Source organism: Thunnus albacares, chromosome 5 (assembly GCF_914725855.1).
Source record: "Thunnus albacares chromosome 5, fThuAlb1.1, whole genome shotgun sequence".
NCBI classification, from domain to species: domain Eukaryota; kingdom Metazoa; phylum Chordata; class Actinopteri; order Scombriformes; family Scombridae; genus Thunnus; species Thunnus albacares.
In genome coordinates, this window is record NC_058110.1 from 4,620,993 (window position 1) to 4,645,875 (window position 24,883).

At 39.3% G+C, this 24,883-nt stretch overlaps 1 protein-coding gene across 1 annotated transcript in view; it reads right to left on the bottom strand.

Annotated features, from left to right (window-relative positions):
• Nucleotides 1–265: 265 nt before the first annotated feature.
• ntsr1 (neurotensin receptor 1 (high affinity)) overlaps nt 266–24,883 on the bottom strand; it is an 89,151-nt gene continuing 64,533 nt past the window's right edge. Inside the window, exons 3-4 of the mRNA XM_044352055.1 lie at nt 13,008–13,092; nt 266–3,134 (exon numbers count right to left, since the gene is read on the bottom strand). Coding sequence (XP_044207990.1) covers nt 2,879–3,134; nt 13,008–13,092 — 341 coding nt within the window. The 3' untranslated portion in view covers nt 266–2,878. The remainder of the gene's footprint in view (nt 3,135–13,007; nt 13,093–24,883) is intronic.

Below are 24,883 nucleotides of genomic sequence, written 5' to 3' on the forward strand. Positions count from 1 at the left end.
TTTCAATTTGTAGCAAATTGAAATCAGCATAAACGTAGAGGCTCCTCTAACAGCATAAATTAAGCCTAGGTCCACTCACCACCAGCTGAAAATAGCCTCATGCAAATAAAATGTTTAAGTCTTGGTGATTTGTCGATCCCATTTGTTTATATTAAAGCAGAGAAACGTACAGTAGAAGCAATGGGCCTCATTCACAAACAGTGCGTATGTACAAATCTGTACTTAAACTGTGTGTATGAACATTTGAAGCACAAATCCAGGACAGAGACGAAACACGATGCGCATCTGGCGCAGCAGTAGAGATTTATTTAGATCATGTTCACAGATCTACACATCTACCAACTTTTTATTTTGTTATGGACATACTGTGCGGTAGTGGTGCAACAAGTATGATTCTGATTAACTAACATACACACAGCAACATTTCTATGCACGTATTAGTGAATGAGGCCCAATGACTTGTGCAGTAGAAGGACATTCACAACATACTTTCAAAGTTAGGTGCGCTATGTGAGGAGCACACCTACAGAAAGCATCACCCTCACACTGCACACATTTGTGACTCCGAAAACTGGCAACACATGCAAGAAGTCACCAGCAGTCTGATAAATTCCTACAGAGATGAGCAACCAGGTAATCTTGCTTGATTCCAACTAATGCAATTATGATGACCCATTAAAATTTTTATGTTATTTTTGATTTACCTGGTAAGGACTAGCAACTTAAAGAAATTACCTAACAAGAATCAATTTAGGATGGTATACTATGGTTAAGGTTAAGGCGTCAGTATGCTTCAAGTGCTTATCGTATCATCAAGCAGTGTCTGAAATCCGTACCCCCCCCCCCCCCCCCCCCCCCCAATTGGAATTGGGGAGCTGTGTCTCTCGTTTCATTCTTTACACAACTACCTCTGTCACTATTTTTGTGTACAAACGAGTGCAATACTATGCAATCAAGAAAGGACTGTACAAAAGTCTAGTCCATTATCCCCATTTGAACGATTATCATTCTTGCCCCTCTCAATCATGGCAAGCTTTTCACTCCACCTTTGAGTGTGGCAATTTGGAACAACTATAAGGACTGACTGACTTTAGATGTGTTTGCATGACATGTTGAACGAACTAGTTAGTTGCAAGCATACGCTGGCCTTTAGACAACTGAAACAGGTTTGGTTATGATAGATCAAGGGAAAGATCATAGTTATGAAAAACTGTGATAAAGGTATGGTCAGGTTTAGCAACCAAAGCTCTTCGTTATGGTTAGGGAAAGATTGTGGTTACAGTTAAAAATGTCAACTGCAGGTCTGTGTCAGGACGTGAACTCTGGTGTCCTGAATGAGAGGCTGACATGACACAAGCCCATCTACCACCTCCACCCCTTATTTACTGCCTCACTACATAAAAGACACTACTTCCTGTGTTGGAACTGAACATTGGCATTGAATGTAAACTGTGAGGTCTGGAATCGAATATGGACCAATATGGACTGAAATTTGCAGGGATACTGTGAAGGTGCAGTAGAAACTCAAAGATCAGTTGAGTTTGAATTTCTATACCAGAAAGAGACCACAACACTGGTAGAATTAACATCTGTTGTGCCATTCACTATAATTCAGAAGAGAGTGACCTCTCGCAGAGTCCAGGTTGTTTCACATCTTTGTGTTTCTCCTAAAGGAGAAGTTGGATTCCCCTGATCTCTGCCTGCCTCTGATTCGTGAAGGAGCAACTGGTGGGAAAACACAAGATGCTCTGTGTCTGTTGAAGTGCTCTTCTGTCTGCCCCCCATGGACTCAACATTACATTCCATTTCCCCCCATAGTTCCCCCATCTTTCCCTCCCTCTTCTCCTCCCACTGTTTTCATTGTATTTTCTTTTCTAAGCAGCTTCACTGCATTGTCTATACAGCAATTTATTTCCAAAGGGTGTCACTTGCTCCACAATTAGTCCACACAGTGTTATGTACGAATACTTAAAAATAACCTGTTAGAGCCATTTCTGTGTCTACCCACTTACCTCACATTTTCTAAAGGCTGTAATTGATGCAGGAAACTGTTACCAGGGAATAATCATAATCTTTGTCTGCACTATTTACAAATCCCACAGACATTCATATTTCAGAGTCTAAGCAGTGTTCCAAGGACCCCTTCCTTCCTCCAGTTTACCAGATTGTCCAGACATTATCTAGACACACATGTATAACAAAAGTTTTGCAAAAAAGCTGCTTGTGACAATAGTAAGAGAGGCAATGATGCAAGAGATTCTTCAAATACAGCTTTGAAAGCAACTTGGATCGACGAAAAAGCTTTTTTTTTCTGACATCAAAGCCAGGTTTATCCACAGACCCAAAATTGCACCAAAGGATGGTTACATCAGAACCTTTGTAATGGTAAAACTACTGCCAGTGGCCAAGTATTTTCAGGAGTTTCATAAATGGATGCAACACTAAAACATCAGTCATTTACACTGTACAACACCAAGCAAGTTTGAATGATTAGTCCAATTAAAACATGTAAATAGAAACATACTGTACTGTATAAAACATTAACACACCATTTTAAAATAGGCATTCCTTTTATGTCCATCCTTTCTTCCCTTTTTCATTCTTCCATTGTTGTATTTTGTTTTTGTGATTACACAAATTCAGGTTATATTTAATAAACATACAACACACAGTAACACATAATAAAATGTGCATCTGAAATGAAACCAGTGGTTGCAGTGGTCACTTGACCCACTTGACAATGATGGTGACCCTAATACTGGCCAACATTCTCCAAACTAGAGGCAGAATTTCCTGATGAAGTTGGACAAGTAATCACAAGGTGGCAGCAGGTGGGTTTATAGTATGAGAAAATGTATTCGATTGCAGTTCAGTTCAATCAATATGCAGTCTCTTTGATGATGTTGGTGGAGAGGGTGTGGTTGCTGGAGATGCTGATGGAGTGACGGGTCAGGGGGTGGGGGTACCTCCTGGGTGTATGGTGGCAGGGCATGCAGAAGTAGCGCAGCGTGGAGAAGAAGATCTGGCGGTAGGTGGCTGACACCAGGTTGTAGAGGATTGGATTGATGGCCGAGCTGACGTAAAACAAGACGTTGGTCAGCATGTAGAAATAGTGGTAGAAGTCATACAGGTCACTGTGAGAGGACAGAGGAGTCATTGTTACGAGTGGCGTATCAAAACATCAGTTCATCATTGTCAAATTGATTTGGACACATTTGTATAGTACACATTATAATATACATAGACATACCATGTTGTGGCATTGTTGACTTGAGCAGGAAAATTTATATTTTGTAATATTTGTGTGAAATGACAAATTCTCTCCAATATTTTATAAGGGTAGTTTTCTACTTTCTTGCTTGTTAAATCCACTATATTGTAGCTTATTAGCTGTTTGCAGCATCAACTTTTATTTAACACTCCTCTGCATTAATATAAACTGCTCTACAAAAGAGGATTAACTTGTAGATAGTAGTCTTAAAGTCCCTCTCCACTCAAAAATGTGTTTTTATTGTTACTTTAAACTTGGATGTTTGAGTTTCACTCTGCAGAATGATGTATGTGCAGAATTTGACACTAGAAGGTTGTTTTCACATTCATCTGCTGAATGTGGAAAGTTTCTCTGTGCTCACTGAAAATCCGATTTTAAGGGGTGGGCCTACAAGCATGATTTGTGACATCATAGGTAGCCAATCCTGGTCCAGTATTAACTTATACAAGTGTGATGTGAAACTTGAAGCCTCCAGTGCAGAAACACTGAGAATGGATTTTACAGTGAAGTAAGAGACATCTTGTGTTCAGCAGTTAAACTTTTGAAATAAAATATATTTGCATATTCATAGATTCTGGAATTTTTAATGAGGTAGAAAAAGTAGGTGTCATTTAAAGGACTTTAACATGGTAATTTTATTTTTTTTTGTGGAAAAAACATTTATGCAGCCTGGGAGGGGCTATAAAGAAAAAAAAACTAATTTATGCTCTCAATTTAGTAATTTGTGCTCTAAATTTAGTAATTTGTGCTCTTGATTTAATAATTCGTGTTTTCGATTTAACGGATTTCACCCACATGCCATTATCTCATCTGACATACACCCTTACAGTGGATTGCTTGGATATGATAAGGTTTTATTTTGATGTTTATTTTATTTTTATTTGGACTAAAATGTGGATACACTTTAAGCACAACACTGTTATTTCTGAGATCCCTTATAATATAGAGCATACAATATGGGATAACAAACTTTTTCACTGTAAACACTTTCATGCTCCTGCAACCAGTTCATAAGAACTAAGCTTCAGGGTTGTGGACATGGATGTATTATCCATCCACACATTGGGCGAGAGGCAGGGTATACCCTGGACAAGTCGCTAGTCAATCAGACAAATAACCATTCACACTCACATTCACACCTATGGGCAATTTAGAGTCGCCAATTAACCTGCATGGTTCTGATCTGTGGGAGGAAGCCGGAGTACCTGGAGAGAACCCACACAGGCATGGGGAGAACACGCAAAAATATATGTACAGATACAGTATATATATTAGGGATGTGCAGAGAGCCCAGTATTTGTATTTGTACTTGTATTCAAATGAAAGTGGAAATAGGAGTAACAATCCTGTTTTTTTTGTTTTAATTTTTATTACACTTCAAATTTTAGGATATTAAAGTGTTAAAATAGGTGTTCTTCAATAAACTAATATAATTATTATAAACACTTAAATGTCATTTTGGTTTATGGTTTTCATAAACCCAGCAAGAAACATGTATAACCATAAACATCATTGTAAAGAAAATCATTTTAAAACTTAAATTCAGTTCCTAATCCACACTCAACCATTACTCTAAATTAAAGCTGCAAGCAGCGTTGGTCGGGACCTCACACTCTGGCCCGTCGGGATCAGATCATTTTGCTTTTAAAAATGAGGGATATTTCTTACAAGTGTGGTGTGCTTTTATTTTGAAAGTTTGATTGACATGTGTACTGTCGGGTGTGTAGAGACAATAAGTAACTGCAGCTGGACACAGAAAAATACTCATATATTTGAATGGAGAGTGTGAGCAAACCCACATCTTTTTGAACATTTACTGCTTCCACATAGTTTTAGATACAGACTTCATTTGAACTTTAAATGAGTCACGAGACTTTGACCTACAAATCTTGAATTTACATTTTTTTTAAAATCTTTTACTGTTTTTGAGATATTAGAGTTTGACTTTTAAAGTCTTTTGTTGCTCCTCCTGTGATTTTCTAATGAGTGTGTATTGCGGAATGTTTCACAGTACTGAGGGAGTGACATCACCAGGAGCAGTTGGAGAGGAGGATTTTAGAATACACTTCTTCTCTTCTCCACATAAATCCCATTACTTTAGCCAAATCTTACATTAAAAAACATATTTTAGAAGGAAATTTTGTAGAGAATCCATTGATATAGGTTTGAAAGAGGTCAGACTTATAATTTAGACATCAGAAGCATCTGTTTGACACAAAGTCCATGCCTCCCCCATTCTTTTACATTGTAAGGGGTACATGTGATGTGATGTGGCACTGCAACTTTCAGGGATTATAAAATCCAAACCGTTCGAGTTATTACAAAGTTTTTAACAACTTTTTTTCAGCACAGTGTCATTAGTCAATTATTAAAGTTTGAAGCTGATACCATTAACGTCCTCAGAGGAGATAGTGTTTGTTCGGAGGCCAAAATTGAGGCAAAGTCTTATATTGAAAGGCTAATTGCGGACTTCCTGTTGGATTTAGGTCAGGGGTGTCAGCATATGATTTGAAGGTCTTGATGAGACATATAAGTCAGTTTTAGTGTGATCACTCTATGATATTCCTATGGGCCCATCGGCCATTTTAGTTACATAGGTGGCGCTATAGAGCACATTTTGGCACTTTGGGGTTCAATGTTTACATTTTATAAAATTGTTCACCAGACCTGATGTGCGTGCCAAATTATTTCTCCAGTATGATATCTGCACCTGTGTGACACAAAGGTTGACTGAGCAGTGAGCACAGTGTGTCAGTGAGCTAGTACTACACTGCCAGAGCTAACAGGCTCCTCCTCCCCATCGAACAAACTGCACTTCAGATATTGCAGGTCCAACAGGAAAACAAAAGACAAGTAATGTTATTATAAGGTACCTACGCAAACGAGTTAAGCGAAAAAGAACCTAATCAAAACAAAATAGTTGCGCAGCAATGTGCTACGTTTTGCCCAAAGCCTCTGGTTTTGCCTACATTTTAGTCAGGCTGTGTTGGAAACTCTGTCTGTACTCTCTCTCCCCTTCTCTCTCCTACTGTCGGAGCAGGCGGAGCACAAAATACCCACCATGCACACATGAGGAAAACCAGCTGTTTATATATATACATTTTTTTTTCTTCCCAGGAGCAAATAATTTTTAAAATATTTGTACAAAATAAATATTCGTAAAAACCCACTGTTTGTGTTTTGCCGAATAACATATTTGGATTCGACACCACCCCTAATATATATTATGTATTATATTCTCTAAGTACATCCATGGAGCGCTTCCTGGCTGCTTTTGATCAAGCTTGGCTTGGATCAGTAACTGACAGGAAACATCCTCTTTGTCACTTGTCACAAAATAGTTAATTCAATCGAGAGCACAAATTACTACATCAAGAACACAAATTAGTTTTTTTTCTCCATGGCTCCTCCCGGGCTCTGTACACATTATTGTTCCAAGCAGAGTATTTCTGTATGTCTTAATACATGTCTGTCTTTCATAATACTGAACTTATTGTCCCATTAGAAACAAGCTACCAAGCATATACTGTCAGTTAGAAAGCTAGTTAGCTCGGTTAATGTGATTGACTAGATCTAGCATGTTCGCAGCTACCTAGTGTGTTAGTGGTTAGCTCAGCAGCTAAAGCTGTTTTCTAGCTAATGTTAGCCCTGCTTGTAATCAGTGACCAGGCCTTTATATATTCATTTATGGAATTTTATTTGACATTTAAACATTGTCAAATACAAAATTGTGTGTAAATTATATGTATAGACAATTTGATAGAGTAATAATCCAATTTCATACATTATATGTACTGTACAAGTCATCTGAAGGCAAAACAATTATCACACATGATGGAGAAAAATAGTTTCTGGCATTTTTAGTTGAAATACATGATGTTACCACAAAAGAGGTATGGTCTGTAGACAGTTATGAGAAAAGGTCATGTCAATCAATCAATCAATCAATCTTTATTTATATAGCGCCATATCACAACAGAAGTCATCTCAAGGCACTTTTCACATAGAGCAGGTCAAGACCGTACTCTTTAATTTACAGATGTCAATGAATACATCTCTTAAATAAAATGTGTGTCTTGCAAACCGACAGTTTGTAAGCTACTGTTAGTGGTTAGCTGCTGTTAGTGATTGAACCAGGTTGAGGTGATGTAATATACACCAGGATTGAAAGTTGGTGAGAATGTAGATAATTTGGCTTCACAGGGACCCTGAATATCACTTTGAGTCCCCAAAAGGCTAAGTGTATAATTTTTATATTGTGTATAACAGCAAAGAATATATAATAAAATGAGAGTGGAAATCGTGTCTTGCTTTATTCCACTGAGCAGATACTTTAAGAATTTATGTGAATTGTCAGGCTAAGAAGACCAGAGAGCCTGGTGTGTACTAATTGCTGGTGAGTATGTATTACACTAAACCACTAATCATCTCTTTAGATGTCATTGCTCATTTTAGGCCTTGCTGTTCCACAACCAGCCTGCCAGCCTCTTTCTATAGTAATGCTGCCAAAGCTACAGTAAGAAGAAAACGTTTTAACTGGAATTAAACAGATGCATACTGTGGAGTAAGATCAGCTTTTGGAGTCCATATTGTACAGATCCAAGCTTCAGCTGTCTGAGGGGGATACTGATTTTTCTCTACATAGACAACCGTAAGGAGACCTCTACTGCAACTGGGTGTAAATCTTGTGTGGGAGAAGGATTTGTTTTATTTGTAGTCCAATAAGGAATTAGCATTATTATACTACAAAGTATCCCTTCAGTCTGTCAGACTTAACTGCCATTCTCGATCACACACCTTTGTGAAGCAGGTTTCTCTTTTTAATAAAACATGATTTCAGAAAATAATGGATGTACACCCTCCCACAGCGATATTCCAGGCTATGACAATTTTTTTTGTTTTTTAGAAAATTTCCAAAAATTCTCACAAAGTGAAGCGACTTTTTAAGTATTCAAGACAGCAATAGCCTAATTAAGCCTCTCTCCCCCTCCCTGAAGCCTCCATCATCCTGTCACTGGTTCAGAATTAAATGCTGTATATCAACTATATGTATGCATAAGCTATCATTTTATCATTTGGGTCCAGTTGTGGTTATAGCAAATGTCCAGGCTTTCAACTCATAGTAATAGGTAGTCCTGTAACCTCAACACTCGGTATATTAGTTAATCTGTGTCATGATTCGAAACACAGGGTAACTGACGTGCAGAGTCACTGAGTAATGCAAGGAATACTAGATGGGACTAAGCAATGACTGAGAATATTTGCCCCCAAACATTGTACCAACATTGTCAATCAGAACCAAATATTGTACTGTTTCCCCCTTGACACACACTAGCAATATCTACTTTTATTTAACAATCTTCTGCTGGAGTATAAACTGCAAACTCCACTGTAGGGGTCGCTGTCACTGCAGAAAATCGAATAAACCTAAAATATCTTCTTTTTGGTAATTAAGATTATGTATTATAAGTACACAAGTCAAAAACAACTCTGGTTATATATACTGATTTCTGAGAAAAACTGAATTTTAATTTCAGTTTAACTTCAAGCATTGCACTGATGGATCACCAGCATATATATCCAATCTTTATGTGCACAGGAAATAAAGAATGAATGGATACTAAGTAGGCAGGTTTGTGACACAGAAATAAGAGGACAAGATAGGCCAAATTCACACAGGCAAACAACAGACAATAACTGTGAAGCAAAAGGTTACAGCACATCAATATATCCTAACACATAGTGTAGATACTCCCCAGCGTCATCTCAGTTACTAGAATCTGGTGTATTGATCTTTTCTGCTCTTAGAATTGTGGGCCATAGACAAGGGTCACTGAAGTGTGCATAAAGTCAATGATGTATGTGTCTGTCTGTATACAGGGACACCATTAAAGATGAATGAGGGTAGAATTGAGAGGGATAACGGACGGTATTGAACATGACCTTTTCATTATATATACTCAGGTTATTCTGTGGGCTCTATTTATGTAATGGAGGATGTTACATGAGCCATGAGCTAGTTCTTGCACTCGTAAAATTTTGACTTTGACAGGAATCCCTCAAGCAAGAGGCATTTTTCATTATAATTACACACGGTGTCGAGCAAACTGTGGATCACAGGTGCAGCATTTTCTAATATGGAGATTCAGTGCTTTGTGCACACAGACATCAGTCAGTTTTCTCTTGTGGCAGAATGACTGCGGAGCGAGCTTGCTGTCATGAACTCATCAGTGAGGACTACTATTACCAGGAAAGAAAAGCAACCCACTTCACTGGTCATGACTGCTCCCAGCCCTTACAACACTCACTGATTCCTCTTAATCCCAATCCAAGTCCATCTGTGCCGGGTGCTTCTTGGCACAAAATTAGCAAATTTCAGTGGAAATGCCCTGAACACCCTGGAAAGTGCAGTATTTTCTGTGATATCTGCATTGCACCACTGATTCAGGAGAACAGAGCCCTGTGTCTGTTATTGTCTCAAATACAAACACTCCTTCATGCACACATTTTTACTTGATATTTATTGTGAGGGGCCAGTCTATACACACACATTAACTAACACAATGCATGGCGAGTGCAAAGTCTCATTGCTGAAAAAACAATACAGGCTAACAGGAGGCTGCTTCAGTCACACTTGTCACTATCCACAAGTGAGCAAGGCAGGTAGACATACTCCCATCCACTCCTTTGCTGGCTTTGTCTGTCTTCTGTCTCCAGTAGTGATGTGCAGAGAGCCCAGTATTTGTATTTGTATTTATATTTGTTGAGGCAGCAAAATTATTTAGTATTTAGTATTTAGTATTTGCGTTCAAATAAAAGTGGAAATAGGTGTAAAAATACAGTTTTTGTTTTTCATTATGCTTTTAATTTTAGGATATTAAAGTGTTAAAATAAGTGTTTATGAATAAACTATCTTACGAAGGAGGCCCCACACCGGGTCTCAAACTTGAGTCTCCCGGATCATAGATGACTGCACTGAGCTAAAACCCAGTGCATCACAAATGTGCAGCCAGATCTCTACTTATTTACACACCCATAACACAGAGAGCAAACGTGTAACGTGGTGGGAAGAACTTCAAGGGTGATTCTTATTTTGCACTTTCATTTATTGCCTATTTTTTACAACATTGGTTGTGGAAAGGAGAAGGGGAACAACAGGTTATGGAGAGTCCCTTGACAGCACTTTGCTTGTGTTAGTAGCTCAGCTTTATCAACTCCGGGAGTGATGTCTAAATAAGGAAATGTGCATCATGTAGCAGGTGGATGTGACTCCCCTGATTGAGACCTGCTGATAGACGTAACAGCGGAGCAGAGGAGAGAGAATGAGATAGCAACTGAAATTTTCTTCCCAAAAACAAATCATTTTTAAAATATTTGTACAAAATAAATGTTCGTAAAAAACCGACTATTTGTGCTTTGCCGAATAAGGTATTCGTATTTGGGCCCACCCCTTAAGTCTCTAGGAGTCTAATCTAATTTTCTTGATATCGTTTCCAACTGACTTTGACTGAGCTACCTTGTTTTATTGCTGCCTTTTACCATGCGGAACAAATATATTTCCCAAATAACACCCTTTTACATCTGAAATTTAGAGAAACTGAAGAAGGCTGTCCTTTCATCATGCTGGAGAGTTGACTGACACCGTTTTTAACAGGCATGCAGATACTGTACCCTGTGGTTTCTTGGGTACATATGTGGATATTTTTTCCATTTTTGAAAGAGGATAAAATACCTATTGTGTGTACATGTTTGTGGCCTCTGGCGGTTAATGTAACACCTTTTTGCTCAGAATGAGTGGGTAACAGTACAGTACTGTAACTTCTGTTTAAAAAATGTTAAATGAAAAAAAAATCCAAGAAAGCCACACAGAGTGAGTGTTCAAGTATTACTCAGCAAATACAACTTAATTCTTTTATAAAGATTTGCATTTGTTGCTAACATTGGCATTTTAACATTAGTGAAGTGTGGGAAAAAATTAGGATCCAACTTGATGCTAAAATTAAACATTAGTCAATAGTGTTGACTAAGATTAACTTGTTGTATATGGTGATTTTGTGTTTGTCAATAAAATAACTGTACCTTTTTATTCTGAGTGGAAAACAATTTAAAAAGAAAAAATAGAAATATGTTGTTCTTTTTATTTCTTTTCTTTTTTATTTGGGCCTTCTATCTTATACTCTTAGCTTCACTCAGCTACGAACGCCCATGGTTGACTGACATTTGAAAGCTGGCATTGCTAGGACTCACGTTGTCAACTTCCGTGGTGCGCCACCGTTACATGTCATATTGTATATGTTTGATACGTTTTTTCCCTTTTGAATGGGGGCCATCATTCTCCTAAGTTTCTACTGTACTCAGAGAGTGGAATCTAGCAATCATGTTATTGCAAGACCTGCTGAGTGCCTTTGTCAAGCTCCTCCATATTCAGTGTTTTGTTTGTCCCACACTGTACAGAGTGTGTTCCAACTACTGTTTTTCCATTGGGTTGGTTGTGTTAATGACAAATGACAGTTCTGTTACAACAGCACTCCATATGCCATATACATAAAAACAAATAAACTGAAATTTAGAATTGTAACAATTGACCAAATAAGTATACAAGCCAAGACAAACACTAACAATATAAATGAAATTCATTTAGATTTTTGTTTGATTTTTAAAAAAAAGGAAGCAGAGAAATGCTACTTTAAAATATGCAAATTTGAGTCATCATAATGAAACCAACTCCTGTCAAATTATGGCACCAAAAAGTGAACAAGAGGCACACATACTTTGTGGTTTGTCTGTTTTATTGACTGTATAGGCAGCAAGTTTACAGTAACCGTGTTTACAGAGGTCATATGATTTTCTGTTCCCTCATTCAAATACAGTTTGTCTATCCTTCATATAGAGTGGAAGAAAGAGGCTTTCCAACCACTGACATCCATTTACTGAAATGGTGTCTGATTTAATTAGGAAAACAGTATATACTTTGGAAGAGCTAATCGTTAGAGGAGAAAGAGAGAGAGAAAGAGAATGGGAATGTTAAATGAAGGCAGTCTAATCAGGAAGATGTATCTGTCCTGCTCCACTTTGTCAGGCGCTCTTAACTGATAACCCTATAAGTGATGGCTATGGCCAATATGTGTTTGTCAGTGTGAAGGTCTGTGTGTGCGTACTTGGGTTTGTGCATGTGTGTGTGACAGTGTGTGTGAATGATCATGCATGTGCAGGCCTATTTGTGTCTATAATCTGAATGAGTATGTTAAATTAAGGCAATCTAACAAGGAAGATGTAACTGCCCTGATCCTCTTTGTCAGATGGTCTTAAGTGATGGGTCGGGTCGGGTCAGTGAGGATTGATTATAGTATGATTATAGTATATAACTTGGCCATTAAGCTCAGTCCCGGAACACGCATGCAGCAAGCTCTCATGTGCACCCCAAATGACAGGCACACAAAAACTTGATAGATTAGTTGACTGCAGCCTACCAATGCAGCGGCCCATTGAGATTTGTCCCAGTATGCCTGATGGCCAGTACACCACTGTATGTGTGTCAGTGTGAAGGTCTGTATGTGTGTACTTGGGTTTGAGCATTTGTGTATGACAGTGCATGTGAATGATGATGCATGTACAGGCTTATGTGTATGCGTATGTCTATACTCTATGTGGCATCGGTGTGTATCTATAGAGATCAAGTGAGCAAACTACTTGGAGATTCCTTTCGCATGAGAGGCAAAGTGGAATTGTTACTCACTCAGACCAGTCAGACACGTAGCAAAACATGAGGCGACGAGCATGATAAGGCAGCCAGCAGACCACAAAGGCTATGACCACTGCTCCTAAACAAAAAGAAAACAGAGATAGCCTCAGAAACCAAGGCAAAGACAAAAAATGAGCAGACACATAAAAAGCAATATAACATAAAATTGATGCAGAAAGGGACAAAGTTTTTTTTTTTTGCAAAGTGTGCACAGTTTTCATAAGATTAGTGTGAATGTTTAACAGTCAGACTTGATCGAATACTATAAATGTAGGTGTAGCTTTGTATTGTGTTACTGTGGACAGAAAGAGAATAATGTGTTCAATTGGAGACATAAGAAAGTTCCCCACCACACACCACCAAAAGTGGTGCCAGGCCCTACAGATGCAGCTTCAGGCTCAGCAGCCCTGTCTCCCCAACCCCATACCCCTACCAGCCCTACTCCCAACTGAAGAAGTATACCTGGTGGGAACCCTGACAACTGTACTGGGGAATTTTCATGGGAGCTGCTGGTTTTCCTGATAGCAAGTGCTGAAGTGGATGCCAACTCATCTTAAAATGGAAAGTAAACCCTAGGAACACAGTGTGAAGACAGATGGAAAAAATGCAAAACAAGAAATTGCATTTAGTCACAAAAGCTATCAGAGATCTTGTTACTGCTGCAAAGAAGTTTGCTTTTGCTGATTTATGACTCTGAGAAGTGTGACACATTGGCAAATCAGGTGACAAAAGATTCCGATTCAGAGTACATGGTTCATATCCAAATAATGTGTTAGTATTTGTTTATATCTAGAGTAGGTACTTACATGTGTAACAGCATTTTCAATTTTAACAGAACCCACTTCATACAAAAGTCAATAACAGACCAAAACTAGCACAAAACAAGCATTAAAGGGGAAATTAACCTGTGTTTCAAAAAACTTAAAAATAACAACACTTTCTACCAAGGCAGAATGAGTGGCTCAGAGTTGAGAATGGCAGAAATCAATGGTTGATTCAAACAGCTGTGTTGTGTTTCTTCAACAAGATTTATTTATAAATGTTCTATGTGCTTAACTTCTCTTCTCTTATTCTCTTCCTCTTCCATGTCTGTCCCTCCTCTTTCATGTACTTCTTTTGCAATTGTATCCATACAGTTGTGATTGGATGACAGGGTGGTATACTGTGTCAAGCTGTCCTGCAAACAGTTTTGTTTTCAACCTGAACTCAGTCCTCCTTGTCCCTTCTGTCAAAACACCTTTGTCAATAACAGCGTCATCCCAACTGTCACATTCCCTGCCTTGTTATATAAACTTAGCACAAAAAGTAAGGAAATTTGTGTTTGGTAGATTATTTCTTTGTTGTAACAATGCTTCTTGGCAAAAAATCTTATACTGTTGGAAAGCCTGTTTATTTCCCTTTTAAATGGTGCCACATTTGTAAGGAACATGCATTTGTGGGATGAGTAGCAGAGCTGAGTATGTGGGTTGGGCCCATGAAAAATTTACCAAATCTTCTCTGCCAATGCCAAACAGCTTATTTTGCTGTGGCTATTGACTCTTGTTTTGAGCTTCTGGTACCCACAGGTGCTGCAGCCCAATCAGGTGCCAATCAGGCACTTCCATTCAATAAGTTATAATATCTTGAAATCAGTATGAATCCATTGATTGTCCAAATCCCCTCATCACCTAGTAGTATCTAATCTGCATCACTCTCTTCCACTGTGAAAACAATGGAGTCCTCTTTCACAAATACATATATGAAAATTCCTTCACAGCACCCAATCTGTATCTTCGATAAGTTGTACAAGTGTCCAAGGTGTGAATGTGATAAAAATAATGTTAACCAATTATTTTAATATTAAAAGCAATATTATTAAGACCAAAACAGCATGAGTTCTCTGAATAAGTACATAAATACATGAATCAAATCCCTCATGTATTGTATGTATTGGATTGTATCTTTGGCAGTATATGTAACTGAAATGTAACCACTGCAAAATAAATTAGTCCACGGTTCTTGCTGTGGAAAAGGGATCTTACAACAATTTTTATTTCATGTAGAGTCAGCAATCTTCCAAACTATGACTATTCATCATCACTGTTACAAGCTCAAAATTAATTAAGGCAGAGGCTTTAACCCTGTAAAGCCCAAATATAGAAAAGAAATGAGCATTTTTTTCACCTTTCAGATGTTGCAAGAGGTCTCTGATGCAGAAATTAAAGGGTTTTTTCTTTTTTTTTCACATTTTAGTACGTTTTTCAGGAAATGTAATATTGCAACATTGGCCCTAGTTGGGAGCAGAATTTCTGTATTCGTCACATTCTCTGAACAAATATACAGAAGAACTAAAGGTTAATTTGCAGGTTTGACTTCTTACTTAGCCCCATAACAGTATACATCATGAATAATAATCACACAACAGTCATATTTTTTATGAATAGTCATTTATTAATGAAAAAAACAGGATAAATTTGTATTTACAAAACTGAATTTCATCTTCGTCCCAGTGCTCAGCCATGTTCATTTGCAGTGATAGTTCCAAAGACACTTCTTTTCCTCTGAAAAGTAAAGACGAACATCACACTTGCTGCATAACATGTTGGTGTATCCTTTATTGCAGTGTCTGCAGCATCCTCTCTTCATCTTCACTGGGAAATTTTTCAGCCAACGATACCTGTCACAAGGCATGGTGTGTTTGTTTGGTTGGGGCTCGATGTCCACATAATCAAACCTAACCCTAACCCTAATCCTATTTACACATCCCGCTAAATTCATACAACACTATCGGACTAGCCTATTATGCTCTCTACTTATCATACTTAAAGGAATACTTGCATCCCCCCAGAACACTTATATCCCCACATCAGGACGATTTTCACCTGTCCTCAAACAATGCAACAACCATCCCCCAAAACATTCAGAACATTCAGAGCCTGTTCCTAATTAATGCAACAGGCACCTGTTTGGGCAAACAAACAAAGCCCAGAAAAAAGCCCAAGATCACTTAAATGTATTTTTAACTGATAAGATACAGATATAGTTTCTGCTACAGATAGAGTTTCAAATACTGCGACCAGAAACAGTTAATTCATTTCTTCAATTCTTGTCTAAACTCAAAAATTTAACAGAGAAAACAAATTTAGAACTTAGTTACAGTGAATCATCAAAAACATTATATGTCTATCAGTATTTTTTTTCCATATGTGAACATATGAGAAGCACAATGTCCCCATGTAATGTGTAAGCTCACCCATTGTTGTAGAATTGCAACACAGACATAACAAGCTCAAAATCAAATTTGATGAATGTACTGCACAATAACTAAGTATCTACATGTTCTAGACATTGTAATAATCACAAAAAAATATTTAAGGAATTTTACTTACTTCTCTCTTGACACATCCAGTCCAATAAAACAAGGAGATGAGCTTTACAGAAAGTTTGCAGGTAGCATGAGTTCATGGCCAGATGGCCGGACCTATTTACACATTTACTATCCAATAGCATTGCAAGGATAAACAATAGGACCCACTGACTATGTAAATGTGGTCTTTAAAAAAACATTTACAGATTTTTTTTAGGATAGCTAAAAGTGATTGTTGTAATTTTGCAACTGTAGGCCTTACAGGGTAAAATAATCAACTGCGTCTTAGCCACAGGCTTGAAAGCTTCTAGCCATGAAGCACATACCCAAAGGCAATTCATGATGTCATTAAAACCTTAAGATATCCTACATAACTGTATACTAAGTATAATGTTTAACTTGTTCAACATCTTAGTTTAACATGTTAGCATGCTTATATTTGCTAACTAGCAGTAAAAACAATCTAGCTCTGAGGCTGATAAGAGGGTTCTCTGCAGGTATTTAGTCATAAACCAAAGTTTTGGACAAATTAAACTTTTGACCTGAAGATGGTGCTAGATGAAAAGTTAAGGGATCACAAAAGTTATTACACTTCATCCAGAGGGGACATGAATGTCTGTGAAATAGCATCCATCCAATAGTTGTCAAGAAATTTCACTCAAAACCACAAATGTCAGCCTTATGGTGGCTAGTGGAAAAGTCTGAGGATCACTGAAGTCGTTACGATACATTGTCTGCGAACCATGAATGCCAATCCTTCCAAAAGTTGTCAAGAGATTTCACTGAAAGCCAACAGTGTCAACCTGCTGATGGTACTAGAGGTAATGACAGTGGTTCTCCAAAGTAAATAAAATCCATCTTTTTGGCACCATGGATATCTCAACCACATTTCATGGCAATCCAGCCAATACCTGGGATATTTCAATCTAGACAAAAGTGGTGGACAAACCAACTGACTGATCGACATTGCTAGAGCCACAGTGATAACGCATCCAAAAAAGCCAACTGATCGAGACTGGGAAAAGCTTGAGATTATATATTAAAAACATCTTGAGACTGGATTTTGGACTGAGAACAAACTAGTGTACTACACCACCAATATCAATCTCACAAAACATTCATTTTACCACATTCAACTCAAGTTTAGTTTAAAGTTGTTCCATACAGTATGCTTGTCATTGCCATGGAATGAGGTTCAAGTCATAAATATCACACAAATTCACACAATAAAGTGGTGGTACACTCATTTATCCTCTTTGTATCAAATGTAGTTCATGATAGTAATGGCTAGTGTCATGATTTGTTGCTTCTACTTTCCTAGTTTAACCCCCATAAATTTAACAGACTCTAAACTTTACTGTTTAACTCCACTTGTTTATAGTTATTTGCATTTGGCATAAAAAAGTTACAATGAAACCTTCATTGATTTTGTATACACATTGATTCATATGTAACACCCATTAACACCCACATTAGACAGATATTCATTCAAATATCATGCTGGAGTTATTGTTGTACTTTTGACCAAAAGTCCAGAGGGTGGCGGTAAGCGCCTTCAGAATGAGTCTGTTGTCAGTAGCGATGTGCGAGAGAAAGAAGGTGGGGGGTGGGGAGTAGGAAAGGCAGAAAAAAGGGAATAGAGTCCAGTGTGTGTACAATCAAGCATGGAGAGGAAAAGAGTGAAAAAGTTCTTAATACTTGTTGAAGTTCAGTGCTAAAGTTGTCCAGAAGAGACTTACCTTGTTCCGGGATATTACTGATTACCAGAGAATGAAATAGGATCACTATTAGACATGTTTTTGATGACAGTTCTGAGTGTGTTTTCCTTTCAGTGCTAGCTTAAAAATTGATGTTAGCTCATGCTAACTTTATGACTGTGGATGGAAAAAAAACTATCAGAGAAAGACAGAAGCACTGTAAAGATTTGTGATTTTTGATCTGTGTGTTTTCTGAGAAGTGATATTAGATGTTATTATTACTAGATATTATTGCTGGCAGAAATTGTTGCCTTGGGAATTTTATTTTCCATTTATTTGTATTAACAAAAGAACTGAAGGGTAGACAATTTAATTTCCTTTATTCATTTATTTATTTTTTGGTTTAATATTTTAGGAGCTCAGAGAAAGGGATACATTTAAATTGGTGTACTGTTTTATTTTAAAGGGGTATATATATTTTTATTTTATTATTAGTGGCCAAATCTAAGTAATATGTGAAAGGTAAACCTTGGTTTATATTTTTTCCTTGTGTGGAATAAATTCATTCTTTCTATTTTCACTAAGTTGAATTGGTGTCTTACTTATCATTCTCCTTGAAGGGCCTATACATAAGATATTGGTGTAACTATTTATTTGGCACTTAGGTTAATTCATAACAAGTAGTGGTTACACTAACATCTTAAAATAATCCTGACGTCATCTCTAGAATTCAAACAAAAAAAATCCAGTTTAAAATCAAACCTTTCTAGCCCGTGCAACAATTTTTAGACAGTATACTGCAGAAAATTAAAATGTATGCCTCTATTGTCACCACAGGGCTATTTTGAGAAACTACTGTAAGAACATCTTAGTTCACTTAGATTTGCTATTTTGGTGCCAGCTCCAAACTTAGATATCCCAGGAAGCTTGTCTTGTACAACGTTGAAAGGGTTACTTATCACTGCATGATAGGCCAACTACACAACAGAGAGCTAACAGATACTTGAGTGTCAATTTGTATGCCTGTCAGGTGAGATTACATCAGGGTCTCACATGTTTCCTCTTCTTGTCTCACGATTTTGTGGCAAGACACTCTACAGGTAGTGAAGTACAGCTTAGGCATTCATCAAGTGACAGTGAGTTCAGTCAAGAAAAACTCAACCAACGATGTTGCCAACACTTAGCAGTTATTGTTTTCTATTCCCTGTTGGACATACTAATATGTAGTGTTTGCTGAAGTGTGTGTGTGTGTGTGAGTGCACTACACTCATGAAGTCCATCAAAAGCTCAGTGGCAGACTGGGATCTCATTTATCTAGAGTCTATTCCCGCAGGCAGCTCCATCCTCGGTTCTGTATGTAAGTATATTATTTTGTGGGTAAAAAAATTACAAGTTGTTATATAAGCATACGCATATAAAATAATTAGTTATAATCAAAGCTGTCCCAACAAATTAAGCTGGTCTCTTGCCTCAACAAAAGTAATTCATTTTAAAGTGGGAAAGATCTGTTATACCATGGCCACAAAAAATTCTCAATTCTGACTGGCTCCAAGGTGTGGATTAACTTTTAATAACTGTACAGTATAACTGGACACCTTTGACATAGGTGGGTTTTTTCAGTTTGTGCGCCGGTACTAAACTGGGTAGGTAACTACAGCTTTAGCATGGTTTAGCCCAAGGGCTTCAGCTAGTAGCTGGCTATTTAACACGAACAACTCTAGATTAAACAAATACCAGAATGGAGGAATTTAACATTTGGTGAACATACAACTTTTGGAGAATGGGACATTGCTTATGGAATGGAAAGCATCAAGTCCAAGAAGAGATTGCACAAAGAACCACTGGAGGAAGCTCTCGGTAAAATACAGGACAATAAACCTGAGAAGAACCCAAAAAGTTCGCAAAACAAATTGGGAAGTTGAGATGTCAATGGATTTCCTTGTATGAAAAGAGGAAAAAACACCTGCAATACCTGCAATCATACAGCATGCTGCTCTCATTTAAATACTGACAGAATTTACTTTCATTCCTCCGTCCAGGCTTCAAAACTGGGGAGACAGTACACCCTGGCAAGCCTGACAAACCCCACTGTTTTCAACTTAATTACCAACACCAGTCTCCACACATCAAATTCAGTTTTTAGTCCATAGTCAAATGCTACAGAAAAAGAGCCAAATATGTAAATGCTCAAACATCCTCCTGTTTCTGAGCCTGACCTTAAACTTAATAGAAACTCTCCTGTGCTGTCACCTAATACAGCTGAAAGTCCTGCCTGAGTGGTGTGTTTGGCCTGTAGAGATAGTGAGAGGGAGAGGGAAATCTGTCCCGTTTGTCTTGAATATGTGATGCTGTCATATAATCTTGAACAAAGAACCATAAAGATCCAAATGATCCACACAAGGAAAATGTGTGGGGTTTTTTGTTTGCAAATGGGGGGAGTATGTGAGGGGGTCATCACTGCAAAAGTAGCCTTAGAGTTATTAGGCCCAGTCTGTGCAGGGAATAAGAGCATTTTGTTGTCTCAAAATGGCAAGCACTTAGGCTGTTAAGACTTTTGTATTTCTTGTTTAAAGTGTTGCCATCTTAGTAAAAGAAATAAATAATCGATCATTACTAAAACCACAAAAAAGCATACTACCTTTACTGCTCTGGGTGCTGACTGAATCAGGAATCAGAATCAATCATAAAGCCTCCCTTTAAAAACCTTAGTGCAACTACATATAGAATGTGTTGCTCACTTGTTTGGTTTCACAGTCTACAGCCACTATCTATTCAATAAAGAAACACCTATTCCGCTGATTCCATCTGGTGTGTGCTAAAATACATAAATGCTCCTTTAAGACATGTAACTGCACTGATGTTTAGTATTTAAAAGGGCCCAGTTTGAGAAGTACAAGAGTCTCATCCCTGACTGATTTCTGTGTTCAGGGCTAGTATGACTAATGCATTGACTCTGGACTTTTTCCAGAATAAGGTAAACCTTCATGGAGAAGAATACATTTTTTGGCATGCATGTGTCATTGTGCATTCATATACTTTATAAGAATCAATCAAAACTCTTGCACAGTGGCTGAGCAAGTACTATACCAGACTAGATGACTACAGATTTGTGGTGAAAAAAGGAGCTGCAAGGGCCTGTGGGGTAGCTATTTTCTTGAAATCTGTGGCTATTTCTAAAAACAATGACTCATTGTGGACACCTTTAATTAATGTTGGTTAGATATGTGGTTTTATAGTGATAGATGTTGAACTGCTAAATGATAAAACAGCTGGACAAAGACTGGCTGATGATGACAAACTGGGTTTTGATGACAAACACACATGTAGGGGAGCAAGTCTAATTAAGTTAAAGAAGGACAGAGATACATCGAGACATTGAGAGGAGAGTTGGGAGAGGAAATGCTAAGAACTTAATCTGTGCCCCATTCTGGACCATGTCTCAGTTTACTTTCATAATTGATGAGTACAGAACATGAGGCACATTACAGTGAAGATTATTCTGTCTCTGTGTGATAAAAATGGCAATCACAGGCAGAGTAATATTAGAAATCATGTAAAATCCTTTTTTCCATAATTAAAATTGCCTGGCATTATAAAACCAATTGGATTGTCGCTAAAGTGCAACGCTACTCATCACGCATCAGGGCAGATCTCAGTAAAAACTGCTGTAACTGGAAGTATTAGACACAAAACTGGACCCATCTGGCCACTAAATTCTATCTGTAATATGATGACATAGGTCAGACCAATGAGAGTGGAATCATTATAGAAAGACATTAGAGTGAGGCTCAGGCCGCAAAATTCTGTCCAGATCATCTGACCCAAGTCAGAGAGAGTAGTTACTGAGCTCGACCCAAACCCGACTGGCATTCTGTTTTCTGTCTGAACCCAAGCCGAGTCTGATGAAGTTAATGTAAGCTGAAGCACTGAGTTTATGTTGCCCTGTCATGCAATTGTTGTTACCATGGTTCTATCTCACACAGGCTCTGCCCTCTACTGGACTCTATGGATAATACTCTTTTCTAATTACACACATGCACATGCACACTCGCACATTATTTAAGCAGAGCCTCATTGCTGCTCACTATCCTCTTTTCTTCAGTGACCTGTCATCTGCCACTCTTGCCTTCTTCAAACCAGATAAGAGACAAGGTGCATTGCTGTAACGCCACAACAAGGAGAAGAGCTTGCAGGGAGGGCAGAGCACTGTCAGCCCCTGCTGCTTCTGCCATCTCCCACAACACCTCAACAGAGACAACACAGCACCAGCCCACCCGTGACCGCAGAGCACGGTGGGCTGGTGAAACAGACTGTCTCGATTATTCCCACTCATGACAGACAGAAGGGGTTACTACCTTCCTGGTTCCCAAAAAGACGAGAGGATTCAGACCCATTTTGGATATCCACATTCTAAACCAATGCATCGCCAGAAAGATGTTCTGCATGCTGACCATTGTTGGAACCATGCTGGTTCAACTAGGCGACAGGTTCACCATCATCAACCTGAAAGTTGCTTATTTTCACGTTGAGGTGGCATCAAACACAGGAAATTCCTGCGTTTTGCCTTCCAGGGGATGGCCTACAAGTACAACAGGCTACTGTTTGGCTACTCCCTGGCTATCCACATGTTCAACAAATGTATGGACATGGTGCTGCAACCGCTGCATGACTGGGGCATGAGGGTCTTCTTCTACTTAGACAACCTCATTGTCATGGCCAGGTCCAGAGAATGAGCCATTTTCTGCACAGCCAGCCTGGTGCTGCACCTAACCCGGTTAGGTTTTGCCATCAACTGGAAGAAGACTGGCCACACCAGCAGGCGCAGTATCTAGGGGTCGTGCTCGACTCAGTCAGGCTGCAGGCTGTTCTGTTGGAACCCAGACAGATAGCCCTGCAGCAGGCAGTCCTCAGACTTTGGCAGGGAGTGGCAGTGACAGCTTTGACTGTCATGCAGGCACTGGGGCTCATGCCGGCGGGCCATTCCATCACAAGTAACACTCGGTGAACATTCTGTCATCAGTGCAGGAGGACCTGCATTATTGGTGGTCCCCACAGCATCTATTGGCAGGAACACCGCTGGGTCGAGTGACCTCCTACATAGCGGTGTTCACATAAGCATCCCTAGTGGGAAGGAGGGGCACCTGTCTGGGGAGAATGATAGGTGGTATGTGGCCTTCAGGGAAAAACCGACACATCAACCTCCTCAAACTTCAGGTGGTGCTCCTGATTCTCCAACATTGGCCTACATCAACAAGCAGGGCGGAGTCTGATCAGCCCTGTTGGTGTGGATCTTAGAACACCTCCTGTCTCTGAGAGCCCTCCACATTCTGGGTCTGGAGAATAGGGGTGCTGACATCATGTTGAGAGGTAGCTCTCTGGCAGATGAGTGGGTGCTGTACCCCAAGGTGGTGCAGCAGATTTGGAACCAGTTCGAGAGAGCAGAAGTGGACCTGTTTGCCAGTCGGAACAACACCCACTGCCCACTCTGGTTCTCCCTGACACTGCAAGACGATCCACCCTTGGGGTTAATATGTTTGCACACATGCCATGGCCAAGGAGGCTGCTTTATGCCTTTCCCCCTTTTCATCTCATTCCCCCGCTGCTTGTTGGCAGCGCAGCCCTGGTCCACCCCCAAAATGTGCACAGGTGGTGCAGACCATCCAGGCGGCAAGAGCGGGATCTACCATTGTTTTCTACAAGGCAAAGTGGTTGGGATTCCAACATTGGCGCAAGGAAAGGAGACTTGACCCCCTGACATATGCAGTGGGAGAGGTTCTTTCCTTTCTATAGTATCTGGTGGAAAAGGGGCTGTCTCACGGCAATGTTAAAGTGTATCCAGCAGCTGTTTCCACCTGTCATGAGGGTTTTGGCAACAAACCTGTCTTTGACCAACCCCTCATGAAATATTTCTTGCAGGGGGTTAGGAGACAACAGCCAATGATGCATGTCTCTGCCCCCCAGCAGGAATTGCTCAATGCCTTAGTGAGTGATAAAGTTAAGAGCCTCTAGAGCACTCCTCTCTGAAGGCATTCTCATTCAAGACAGCTTTGCTGCTTGCACTGACTTCAGCCAAGAGAATGAGCAAATTGTACACCCTTTTGGTTCACCCCAGCTGTTTGTTGCTTCATGGTGACCACAGCAGTACTACTCTCAGACCAAACCCCTCCTTTGTTCCTAAGAACATAAGGAGCTCATTTAGGTTGAGAACTATTCTGATAGAGGCATTTTGTCCTCCACCCCATGGAAGCCAGGGAGGCCAAACTGCACCTCTTATGTCCATATGATCAATTTGTCTTTAGTAACAGGCTATGTACCAAAGTCCTTTAAAGTAGCTGTAATTAAACCTCTTCTTAAGAAGCCTACTCTTGATTCAGGCATCTTAGCCAACTTATAGACCTATATCTAACCTTCCATTTCTCACCTCAACAGAGACAACACAGCACCAGCCCACCCGTGACCACAGAGCAGCCCAAGTTGCAGCAAGGAGCACAGACAGACACCTGCTGAAGCTGGCTTATACTAAGTCAGCGGCACTGAAATGACTGTCAGCGGAAGGGAGTGTCACATCGGCGTGGACCCACCCCCCCGGATGGGTCAGCGGAGTTCACTGCCTCCTCCACCACCCCCTCCTACCGCTGTTCAAGTTGTATATTTAATTTTGAAAATCTTGAAAATGTTTTAAAAATATTACATTTTACAAAGAGCACAATTCTCCACTCTCCACTCTTCCACCTCTCTGGTCCTCTGTGACGCTGGGATGGTAGCCTGCTTCATCCAGTCACAGAGGCTGCGTAATCAAGAAAGCACTTGCTCTGCTGGTGCCCCCG